Source organism: Notothenia rossii (genome assembly GCF_949606895.1).
Source record: "Notothenia rossii genome assembly, chromosome: 6".
Taxonomy (NCBI): Eukaryota; Metazoa; Chordata; class Actinopteri; order Perciformes; family Nototheniidae; genus Notothenia; species Notothenia rossii.
Window position 1 is genome coordinate 86,062,556 of NC_136909.1, and position 12,500 is coordinate 86,075,055.

The 12,500-nt window shown below is 40.1% G+C and overlaps 1 protein-coding gene across 3 annotated transcripts in view; it reads right to left on the reverse strand.

Annotated features, from left to right (window-relative positions):
* Positions 1-12,500, reverse strand: part of LOC307044964 (coiled-coil domain-containing protein 172-like) — an 87,252-nt gene that overhangs the window by 68,235 nt on the left and 6,517 nt on the right. For 2 of the 3 annotated variants that reach the window (XM_079690424.1, XM_079690422.1), the window contains 2 exons: positions 12,267-12,368; positions 9,899-10,001 (listed from right to left, as the gene is read on the reverse strand). In XM_079690424.1, the coding sequence (XP_079546550.1) occupies positions 9,899-10,001; positions 12,267-12,368 (205 nt within the window). Of the gene's footprint in view, positions 1-9,898; positions 10,002-11,929; positions 12,085-12,266; positions 12,369-12,500 lie in introns of those variants that run through there. The other variant, XM_079690423.1, reaches the window with a different exon arrangement.

Consider the following 12,500-nt stretch of genomic DNA (forward strand, 5'->3'; position numbering starts at 1 on the left):
ATATGATGTACAACATAACAGAAAGAAAGACCATCTAAATTAGTTTGTTCATCATCTTATTTAAGTTTTGCCTTTCGTTCAACTCTTGTAAAGTTCTATTTCCTTATTTGAATGTGTGTGAAAATATATATTTTTTGATTAACCACGAGTCTCATAATATCAAAGCATCATCAGAAACCAAACATGTCGTAATAACTGTGAGTAAAACTAACAAATTGAAAGATAACGTATTTGAAATGTCTGTTTAAAATGTGGCTTAAGGAAACAAAGGAAAGAAGCTCATGCACAATATGCACTGTATCCCAACTTAGTAGAATAAACTAAGTGTTGGGTTTATATCAACACATTTCCCCTAAAATGTACATGACTTGTTTGATGTTTTCAGATGTAAACAGCAGGAATTCACACCTTTGTTTACATGAACTAAATCAACACAACTGGAAACACTCTGGATTATTTAGACATTTTGGCCCCGCCCACACGGAGACGATTTCAGTTGTATCCGCTAAAGTTCTCTATCGTATAGACGAGGCCGAAACGGAGCCGCGGCTTCGGAGCCCGAAACCGATACACTTTGAAACCGGCTCCCAAAGTGGGTAAGTCTGGAGACGACACGCTTGCGGCTCCGTGTGTACGCCCTATACGACCTTTTCCTGGATCGATGACACCATAGCCCCGCCTCTCCTGCTCACCCCCGCGTCACATTGCTGATGCGTTTTGCCAACAACAATGGCGGATCACAGGGTTCGTGCTCCAGACGCTACTGACCATGAAACAGATTTTAGTGCAACATCTACAGCTCCTCTACCACAACCATCATCATTGTTCGGGGGGTCTTCTTCGCTGCTTTTGGTGTATTTTGTGGCGGAAGTACAGCGCCACTTACAGGCCCGGCATATGTACTACAGCGTCTCCAGCGGTTTCGAGCGGGTTTGTGTGGACGGACACGTTTCTTGAGCCGATTCCGTGTGGAGGGAAGACTTTTTTTAAATCGACTTCGGTTCAAAATCGGTTTCGTCTCCGTGTGGACGGGGCCTTCGAAAAACTCCCACATCAGGCGAGTTGTTTGACCGTTAATGTTCACAATGATTCGTTATACGATACAAGTTACTGCGAGCTCACAGGAAGTAGAGACTTGATGATGTTTGGCGAACACTTGTTCATCCGTCTTCAAACATCTTTATGTAACCTTTGTGACACACCAGCTAGTCGGTACTTAGGGAACAATATCTCCTCTAGATATCCTATTTCAAATGCATATCATACCTCCGTTTCATTCTTAAATAAACAAGGACTGAACCAGATAAGGCCATGTAAAACAGCTAGAGAGGACACGTTTCTTTGCAACACCACAAAAGAAAATGTCCTTTTCCACAAACTAAAAACAGACTAAAAACAATCTTTAACATTGTCTGCTCTCAAACTATACTTTATAAAAAAAACATGCAATTGAATACTCAGCCGAGATTGCTTTTATTGAAAAAATAAAACATATATTTGATCTCTTGGCTGTGATTGTACGGTTCTGCCAGGTGTTGGAAGGATCTATACGGAGGCAAGATACCTCTATATCTCTTTTATTGGAAGTTAATGAAACAATAACACAGCATTGCATTTTTCAGTCTGTAAACAAACACAAAGCACTGTTTTTTCAAACATCCCACTTCTCTGTGGAAGATCAGATTTCAATGTGCGTTTTTATTTGTCAGACAGTTTATTGATTTGTTATCATCTGTATATTTCTCTCACTCTCGAATGCTGGGTTTAATTCTATTCTGAGATGTTTCTATTATAGAATTGTGTATTTCTGATCTTTTAAATTATGCAATGCCTTGTTTTGTTTTATGATGCTGCCGGAAAACATGTTTTTCCCAAATTGGGATTAATAAAATACATCTTATCTTAAAAGGCGAGCAGAACGACGTTTCCAACCGAAAGACACCCAGCTTTCTGGATATCAGTGGTTTCTGCCGGTTAATATCACATTCCTGCAGAGCAAAGACATCCTCAAACGAGCCTTCAGGACTAATGCAGCAGTAATATATCAATGAGGAAAATCCGACACACCGGAGAATACATACAACTCCTAAATCAGGCGAAGCGAGAGGATATTCCAGGTGTCTCTCTCTGTGCTGTGCCACAGTGAACGATGCTCTGCCTGTTTTGCACACTGAACACTTTTTAAATGACTGTAGCACTCACTCAAATTGACACGCATTCAATTTCAAACAATCAATAAGCGCGGAGTTAAATATGCGTTTTAAAGGGAGGCTGCAGACGGGATTGATGGCTTGGGCTCAGAATGGATGATCATAAGAACGAGTGAGAGGACGCCCTCCCTCAGAAGACTCTTCCTCAGCACTTCCTCAGACTAATAAGCCGGCCAGTAATGAAGGAGCTCGTATGTTTAATGAAGCTGAAGGATGAGTACGACATGCTTCCAACATGCGTGATTTAGGGCGATGCTAAAGGGAGGGGAACTCAGAGGAGAGACATGAGCAGACCGTGGGGATGAAGGAAAGGACGGAGAATGAGAAAGATGATACTATCTTGTCTTCTCGTTTTGCTGTAACTCCATCATATACAATGTTTGTTTTTTATCTGTAAAGCCCACTAACGTGTTGTGTGATATTGGGCAATGCAAATAAAGTTTGATTTGATTTGATGAGGAGAGTATACTGATGTAAGAGAAGGGGTTTCTCAATAATATAGATTTTTAAGACGCGATTACCATGGATTCAAGATATAGAGGTGATTTCTATATCTATAGAACATTGAATACATACTGTATACCACGGCCTGTCGTGAGCTATTGCTTGAATATACGCCTGAACATCAGCAGGAGAGGACTCTTTAAAGTAGAGACACTACATACTGATATACGCCTGAACATCAGCAGGAGAGGACTCTTTAAAGTAGAGACACTACATACTGATATACACCTGAACATCAGCAGGAGAGGACTCTTTAAAGTAGAGACACTACATACTCATATATACCTTAACATCAGCAGGAGAGGACTCTTTAAAGTAGAGACACTACATACTGATATACACCTGAACATCAGCATGAGAGGACTCTTTAAAGTAGAGACACTACATACTAATATACACCTGAACATCAGCAGGAGAGGACTCTTTAAAGTAGAGACACTACATACAAATATACACCTGAACATCAGCAGGAGAGGACTCTTTAAAGTAGAGACACTACATACAAATATACACCTGAACATCAGCAGGAGAGGACTCTTTAAAGTAGAGACACTACATACTGATATACACCTGAACATCAGCAGGAGAGGACTCTTTAAAGTAGAGACACTACATACTGATATACACCTGAACCTCAGCAGGAGAGGACTCTTTAAAGTAGAGACAATACACACTGATATATACCTGAACATCAGCAGGAGAGGACTCTTTAAAGTAGAGACACTACACACTGATATACACCTGAACATCAGCAGGAGAGGACTCTTTAAAGTAGAGACACTACATACTGATATACACCTGAACATCAGCAGGAGAGGACTCTTTAAAGTAGAGACACTACATACTGATATACACCTGAACATCAGCAGGAGAGGACTCTTTAAAGTAGAGACACTACATACTGATATACACCTGAACATCAGCAGGAGAGGACTCTTTAAAGTAGAGACACTACATACTGATATACACCTGAACATCAGCAGGAGAGGACTCTTTAAAGTAGAGACACTACATACTGATATACACCTGAACATCAGCAGGAGAGGACTCTTTAAAGTAGAGACACTACACACTGATATACACCTGAACATCAGCAGGAGAGGACTCTTTAAAGTAGAGACACTACATACTGATATACACCTGAACATCAGCAGGAGAGGACTCTTTAAAGTAGAGACACTACATACTGATATACACCTGAACATCAGCAGGAGAGGACTCTTTAAAGTAGAGACACTACATACTGATATACACCTGAACATCAGCAGGAGAGGACTCTTTAAAGTAGAGACACTACACACTGATATACACCTGGACATCAGCAGTAGAGGACTCTTTAACAATTAGCTGTGTAAACCTCATCATATAGACAGGTGTGGGGAATGGTAATCACTTCTCTTCTGGTATTGAATAGAAGAAATCATCCAAAGTAGTGGCATCAGTAATAACAACGACCCTTCCTTCCTGGAACACTATTGATCTCCGGTCTTTCATTAAATAATGGAAGTCTCTTTGTGGAGAAACACGATGGACATCCTTCATTTACATTCTACCATTAGTTAATAGTCCACTGTGATGAGCAGACACGTGCCTTTACAGGTTCAGTTGTTGCACACAAAGGTTTAAAAAGGTTTGTAATTATATTGACCTTAATTTCTAAATTGCTTAGAAATCAGCGTTCGTTCCCAACAGTCTTAGGTGCAGCTTCGAAAATAGATTTACTGCCATTTAATAAACTAGTTTCAACTCACACTGTCAGGATTTGTGACTAAATAACTGTTTTAGAAAAAGGAAACATATGCTGTAAGCTGCTCTTCTCCACAGATACTGATGGTTTGACAAATAACCAGAATGAATTAAGTGCATATACAGTATATATATATATATATATATATATATATATATATATATATTAGGAGGGGTTAACAGAAAGGTTTTAGGAGTATGAGAATTATTTTAATCAGGCTAAGAAATGTCTTTGTCTGTCGTCAAAAAGCGACAGACCCCTCATTCCTTTCTCCTCCCTTCATCAATCACATTAGTCTGTGTTTATGTCTTCCCACTTGTTGACCGAATGAAACACATTACACATCAAAGCCTTAATTAAGTCACATTTTATTTTATCTTTATTGGACCTTTCTAATTATACTTACTTATATAAAATTATGTGTATTCATATTATATCCATCCTGAGTCCTGATCTGAGTCCTGGGGTGTGCCTCAACCGCGAGGATGCTGGCTTGGTAGTCGTGTACTTCCAAGTCACCTCCTTCAGAAAACGAAGCAAGTATGCTTCCAAGCCGCGGCTTCGGAAAACGAAGAAGAATGGAACAGGCTAACAAGTGTGCCACTCTCTCGAACGGGTTCAACATAAACTGTACCAAAAATAAATACCTCACGATGTCTATCTAATTATGAACTTGCTTTACTTTCACGGAACACATTTTTGGTGATAACAAATGTAACAAAGTGACTTATTTACCAACACATGTTCTACGCCACTACATACTTACATTTAAATGTGTGCTGTGTCGGTTCAGCCATTCTCCGCAAGGGTTTTTGAAATTGGTCCGTGCGCAAAGCATTGTGGGGATTTTAAGGACGCGAAGTCCACCCATGTGCAGCCTCGAAATTTCCCCCAAACCAAGGACGTGGTCTCGGTGGAATTCCAAGTATGCTGGAGATTGGAACAGTCCTTTGGCGGCACTCGATGACGTAGCATCCTTGAAATATTGGCTTGGAAGCCAGTTTCCTCGAGATTGAGAAACGGCCCTGGACTTCGGGTCGTGGCTGAACCTGTCTCTGCGGTCCTGCCTGACTCTCATCAAACTACTTCCCTGATGGCTCCCACAGGATTGCTGACATCCTCGTGGATTCATCTTCTTATTACAGACACATGCATTTCAAACATTTGGTCTACCTATGTTGTAAATGTATTATCTCTTCGATTTACACACGGCATCTATTGCACGTCTGTCCGTCCTGGGAGAGGGATCCCTCCTCTGTTGCTCTCCCTGAGGTTTCTCCCATGTTCCCCTTTAAACTGTGGGTTCCTCTGGAAGTGTTTCCTTGTACGATGTGAGGGTCTAAGGACAGAGGGTCTAAGGACAGAGGGTGTCGTGTTGTCATACTGATATTCTGCACAAACTGTGAAATCCACTGAGACAAATGTAACATTTGATATTGGGCTATATAAATAAACATTGATTGATTGATAAAGTGAGGCAACTGTAACAAAACCACATTTCCTCAGGATTCAAAATATATATATTCGGATCTGATTGATGATTTTACATTTTATAGACTAAATGATTCCAAAAAAGTAATAGACAAAATCATTTGGTAAAAAAAAAAATTGTTGTTAGTTGCAGCACTTTTCAATATTGTGACTTCCAAGATTCTGAATATTTGAAATCAATCAACATACTTTATTAATCCCGGGGGGAAATTAATGATATCAATCTAAAAGCTCCACTCTCTGCCCCTCATTCCTTTCTCCTCCCTTCATCCATCACATCAGTCTGTTTATGTCTTCCCACTTGAATGAAACACATTACACATCAAAGCCTTAATTAAGCCAAATGGTCTTAATGCTGTTATTTACACTTCCAGTTGGACAGCAGCCAGCGCGAGAATCACAGCCGAGCCGCTCCATTCAGCACTTTCTCTCAGTATGACTCGGTTTAGCTCTTAGTAAATAGCACCTTCTATCTAATGAGCGCGCAGACTGCTGTGTCGGTAACACTTTGATTCTCCTCTGGTCCTTTGCAAGTGTTTTTATCATCACGCATCTGTGGCTTCAGCTAAAAGGGCGTGTCGTGGCTTCCTTCCTTGTTTTTCTATCAAGCCACTAGACGCCTTAAACAGACATGATTTAACTCGTTTCCTTTCCTTTATATTACTCACAGTTTGAAGAGTTGCTTAGCCTCCAATGGTTTGGATCAGGGCTATTCAATTAGTTTGGAATGGGCCCGGTTGATGAAAATGTTCCAAAGCAAGGGGCCGGGAAAAAGATGGCTTGAAATATGAGCAATCATATTAAGAGCTTCAGATACAGAAGATACTACAACAGCACAGTGGAGTGCATATATTGTGTTGAATGAAATCAAACAACATAGCCCCAAGGCCTTCATAGATCTAAATGGCAAGTTCAGAACTCAGTAGATCTACATGTGAAGCTAATTTAACCATCATCATTTAATTTGATTTAATTTAGGTGAAATGCTCTAATCATTCACGCAGAGATGCAATCAATGACAGTGTGTCACTACAGTATCTAGCAGGTGGGTTCGAAACCCGAGCCTGCAGACGTTTTCAGGCAATGTCTTTCCCTCTATCTCTCAATGTAACACCCTCTCTGGAAAAAAGGCACCAAAACAAATTCGTAAAAAAAAGAATTATTGGGACCTTTTTCGGAAAAAGCATGTATTGAAGTCAATGGAGAGAGAAAGATTAACTTTCGATCCCGTTTGAATTGTGCCACAAACTACACATCTGATGTTTGTCAATTTAAAAGATAATTTTGCAAGTCAAATAGATGTGTTGTAAAACTGTGAAGTAACACTTTGTTTGTGTGAAACCGCTCAATGAACTACATCTCCCATCTCGCACCACACACCAAGATGGCCGTCACGTTGGAACATTTCACTTCTTTCTTTCAGAATGAAGCAGAAAGTATTAAAAGAGGTGAAAATCACTCCAAGTCTGGGCATTTTGAGAGCTGCACATACACACAAGGGGAGTTAGTCGGTTCCGTAAGAGCCAGCATGCGGGACCGGGACTCTGGGATTTGTAGTCTTTCTAGTTGCATATTTTTCACAGTCTTATATTTCAACAGTTTTACGACAAACTGTGACTTTTTTTAACATGAAAATTATTTTTTAAGATTGACAAACATCATATGTGTAATTCATGGCACAATTCAAACGGGATCCAAAGATAATCTTTCTCTCCCCATCAGTGGTTGCGTTAGACTTTTTCGTTAACCCTTTTGACGGACAGGATTGTAACATTTCCGTCATAATCCATTATTACCCTTCATTTTATTTTTCATGTTTTATTGATGAGATGAGACATATTTAATATGTATGTTTGGGTACTGAGCGGCAAATGTTCATTCATTCATTTTTTACATACAGAACTTTTAAGGGCATGGAGAGAGACACCGACCGTGTGGTCACTTTTCATGTCAACACGAACATGAATTTATTATAACATTATTATGTATTTATGCACTGACAGCACAGCAGAGGGGGGCAGAGGCCGCTAAATACACCGCGACCATTGGGCCTAAACAGGCAAATATGAACAATGCCATCGTTTTAAATGAGACAATTACAATCAAAATATGAACAAAACATTTACAAGAACAACTCAATTGATCTGCTGTGGCCTGAACGCTGATTTCTGCATCGTCCTGCACCCTCGGACAAATCCGTTATTCCTCTTAGCTTTTCTACAGATGTCGCTAGGGCTGCTCGATTATGGCAAAAATCATAATCTCGATTATTTGGGTCAATAATTGATATCAGGATTATTAAAAACGATTATCCATTTACTTTGAAAACATCAATTTATTGGAGAAAAAAAATGTGAACAGTACGTTTTCAACAGTTGATTAACCTGAACGTTAAGTATAATTCAACTGAAAAACCAATACAAAAAAAATAATAATACAAAAATAATCGTTTTATTTCGATTACATTGTTTTCGTAATCGTTGCAAGCCATAATCGTAATTGCGATTAAAATATGATTAATTGAGCAGCCCTAGAGCCCGCTCCTCAGCCACTTAAACTCTTGTTCCCACTGAACCTACTCCCGCTTGAACTCCTTGCCACTTGCTTGCCCCTCTGCTGCTGGCTGAACGTTGTCAGTTGTAGTCTTACTGGCTTGTCCCTCCACCTCCACCTCCACCGCATCAATCCCTCTTGTTTCACCTCGTTTATCCACACCATCACAATTACTGGGCTTATTAAAAAAGCTTCGGACGATCAGCTGCCGTGACATTTTGCGATTGCTAAAGCCGGTTAAACAACGAGGTAATCAACGAGGTCAAAAACAAGACTAGACAATAGCTACTTAATACACACACACTCGCCACCAACTGGACAGGGGTGTGAATGACTACATAATAGTTACAGACTACAGTAGAGTAGATCGCCCTCAGCCGACCTGGCCACTAAGGATGTAATATAATGTGAGCCATTTTGGCGCTGTTCCGAGTCGTGTTCTAATCTGTCAAAATGACGGACTGCTTTCCGTCATTGTTAGAAAAATCTGTTATTGACGGAAAATATTAGGTTAACGCGACCTCTGCTCCCCATTGACTTCAATACATAATTTTTCCGAAATAAGGTCCCATGGGTCGGAAGTAAATGGGCGGGACTTCGCCTCTCTACACTCAAAGGACCAGTAAATATCACCCCGCGGCCGGATTTGGGACGCGGGCCGCCGATTGAATAGCCCTGGTTTAGATGATGTTATGCGATGTGTTGGCTCTAAATAAAATAACCAATTTTGACACATGCAAGAAAGAAAAGAGGCCTTCACAATATTCAAAACAAAGAGGCAAAAATAAAATAAAATAAAAAAACAACTTAGGTATTCTTTATTCTTGATAAGGTTTATGTAACTTAATGGGTAGTTTAACGATTTGTACGTGGACGGTTAAAAACTGTTCCTCGACGGCGTCTTTCTAGCAGGTTGCTGCCCATCACTGTCACTTTAGAGCAGGCGCCGTGGGAATTGTAGTTTTTTAAAGTGTGTTGACTACAGACGTCACGATTAGGTGGCCTTTCTTATAAAATCTAAATACTGGCTCTAATAGTGTGTCTACTTCATTTCAGTCAGTTATGTTAAAGAAACCCTGGTCAGAAGAGGATTTCAGTTGTTGTGCTACAGACAGGCCTCTAAAACTAATTAAACATCCCATCTGCTCAGCCAAGAATATTTTAAATATCAAGAAGCCCCTGTGAATTACATTTTTGTATGAGATGCTAAACGGCTTACTGCTGTGTTTACATTTTGTTTTGTTTCATTTACTCCTCAGTGTTTCATTTTTATTTCCCTGCAGCTGTTCACTCGTTTGAGTCTCATATGGATTATTTTTCTTTGACATAATGAAAGTGATTTACTGGAATCTCTGTCCAAACATATGCACTTCTCTCAGTTGATGCCACTCACCTGAGACAGGTGCTGTCAGTGAGAGGCTTCTGACTGACAAACAGTCCCTCGGCTCTCAGAGAGTCCGTCATCGCTTCAGCTTCACTTAGCTGGAGGTCCAGCTCTGCAGGAAAAGAGGATATATGGTCTTTATCAGGTGTGTATCAGTATGTAGTATCTCTACTTTAAAGAGTCCTCTCCTGCTGATGTTCAGGTGTATATCAGTATGTAGTATCTCTACTTTAAAGAGTCCTCTCCTGCTGATGTTCAGGTGTATATCAGTATGTAGTGTCTCTACTTTAAAGAGTCCTCTCCTGCTGATGTTCAGGTGTATATCAGTATGTAGTATCTCTACTTTAAAGAGTCCTCTCCTGCTGATGTTCAGGTGTATATCAGTATGTAGTGTCTCTACTTTAAAGAGTCCTCTCCTGCTGATGTTCAGGTGTATATCAGTATGTAGTGTCTCTACTTTAAAGAGTCCTCTCCTGCTGATGTTCAGGTGTATATCAGTATGTAGTGTCTCTACTTTAAAGAGTCCTCTCCTGCTGATGTTCAGGTGTATATCAGTATGTAGTGTCTCTACTTTAAAGAGTCCTCTCCTGCTGATGTTCAGGTGTATATCAGTATGTAGTGTCTCTACTTTAAAGAGTCCTCTCCTGCTGTTGTTCAGGTGTATATCAGTATGTAGTGTCTCTACTTTAAAGAGTCCTCTCCTGTTGATGTTCAGGTGTATATCAGTATGTAGTGTCTCTACTTTAAAGAGTCCTCTCCTGTTGATGTTCAGGTGTATATCAGTTTGTAGTGTCTCTACTTTAAAGAGTCATCTCCTGTTGATGTTCAGGTGTATATCAGTATGTAGTGTCTCTACTTTAAAGAGTCCTCTCCTGTTGATGTTCAGGTGTATATCAGTATGTAGTGTCTCTACTTTAAAGAGTCCTCTCCTGCTGATGTTCAGGTGTATATCAGTATGTAGTGTCTCTACTTTAAAGAGTCCTCTCCTGCTGATGTTCAGGTGTATATCAGTATGTAGTGTCTCTACTTTAAAGAGTCCTCTCCTGCTGATGTTCAGGTTTATATCAGTATGTAGTGTCTCTACTTTAAAGAGTCCTCTCCTGCTGATGTTCAGGTGTATATCAGTATGTAGTGTCTCTACTTTAAAGAGTCCTCTCCTGCTGATGTTCAGGTGTATATCAGTATGTAGTGTCTCTACTTTAAAGAGTCCTCTCCTGTTGATGTTCAGGTGTATATCAGTATGTAGTGTCTCTACTTTAAAGAGTCCTCTCCTGTTGATGTTCAGGTGTATATCAGTATGTAGTGTCTCTACTTTAAAGAGTCCTCTCCTGCTGATGTTCAGGTGTATATCAGTATGTAGTGTCTCTACTTTAAAGAGTCCTCTCCTGTTGATGTTCAGGTGTATATCAGTATGTAGTGTCTCTACTTTAAAGAGTCCTCTCCTGCTGATGTTCAGGTGTATATCAGTATGTAGTGTCTCTACTTTAAAGAGTCCTCTCCTGCTGATGTTCAGGTGTATATCAGTATGTAGTGTCTCTACTTTAAAGAGTCCTCTCCTGTTGATGTTCAGGTGTATATCAGTATGTAGTGTCTCTACTTTAAAGAGTCCTCTCCTGTTGATGTTCAGGTGTATATCAGTATGTAGTGTCTCTACTTTAAAGAGTCCTCTCCTGCTGATGTTCAGGTGTATATCAGTATGTAGTGTCTCTACTTTAAAGAGTCCTCTCCTGCTGATGTTCAGGTGTATATCAGTATGTACTTTTCACCCTCTGTCTGAAACCAGAGCCCAGTCTGCTCTGATTGGTTAGCTGGCCGGCTCTGTTGTGATTTGGTCCACCGCTAAGAGATGTTAACTTTGGGATTTTAGCCTTTGCAGACCATTAACATGCACAAAAGCCGATAGAACACACTACAGGAAAGGGACGACCTCAAACAGACATAATACGGCCCCTTTAATAACAATAATAAATCGTACACAAAAATCACTTCTCTGGAACATTGATAGCTTCCAGCTAAGAATGCATACTCTATATGTGAGCAATGCTCCTTTAATACAGATCTTTTAAGAAAAGTGAGCCGCCTATAGAACCAGAAACATTAATGTTCACAATCTGGTCTAAAGATACGGAACAACTGTATGGCTGACTTTGCTGCTGTTTTTCTGGCTTACTCCTTTTTGCGTGTAGCTCTGATTTCTATCAAACAGAAGAAACAAAAGCTGAGTGAATGAAACAAACAAAGAGGCTTGTAAAGCATGTTGCAGAAAAGTAAACCTGTCAGCTTGTCAGTTGCTGGGGTGAAAGGTGCAGCAGTTTAAATCTCTCTCCCTCTTTCAGAAGCACATCCTCAAACACAATAATAACCTTTCTGCGTTCACCTTTCTGAACGTTTTCCAGGCTCTGCACTTTGAGCAGCAGCACTCTCTTCTCCTCCTGCAAAGAGCTCATGTGTCGGTTCCTGCGGCTCATCAGATCCATCTCTGGAAGTTAGGGAAAGAAACGACGACTTCATTCAATGAGAGCATTTTTTAAATTCACTTTAACTGTACAAACAATCAAAAACAATGTTCCCTTGAGCCCAGAAATAAATCTCAATAGTTCTCTTTCGGAAT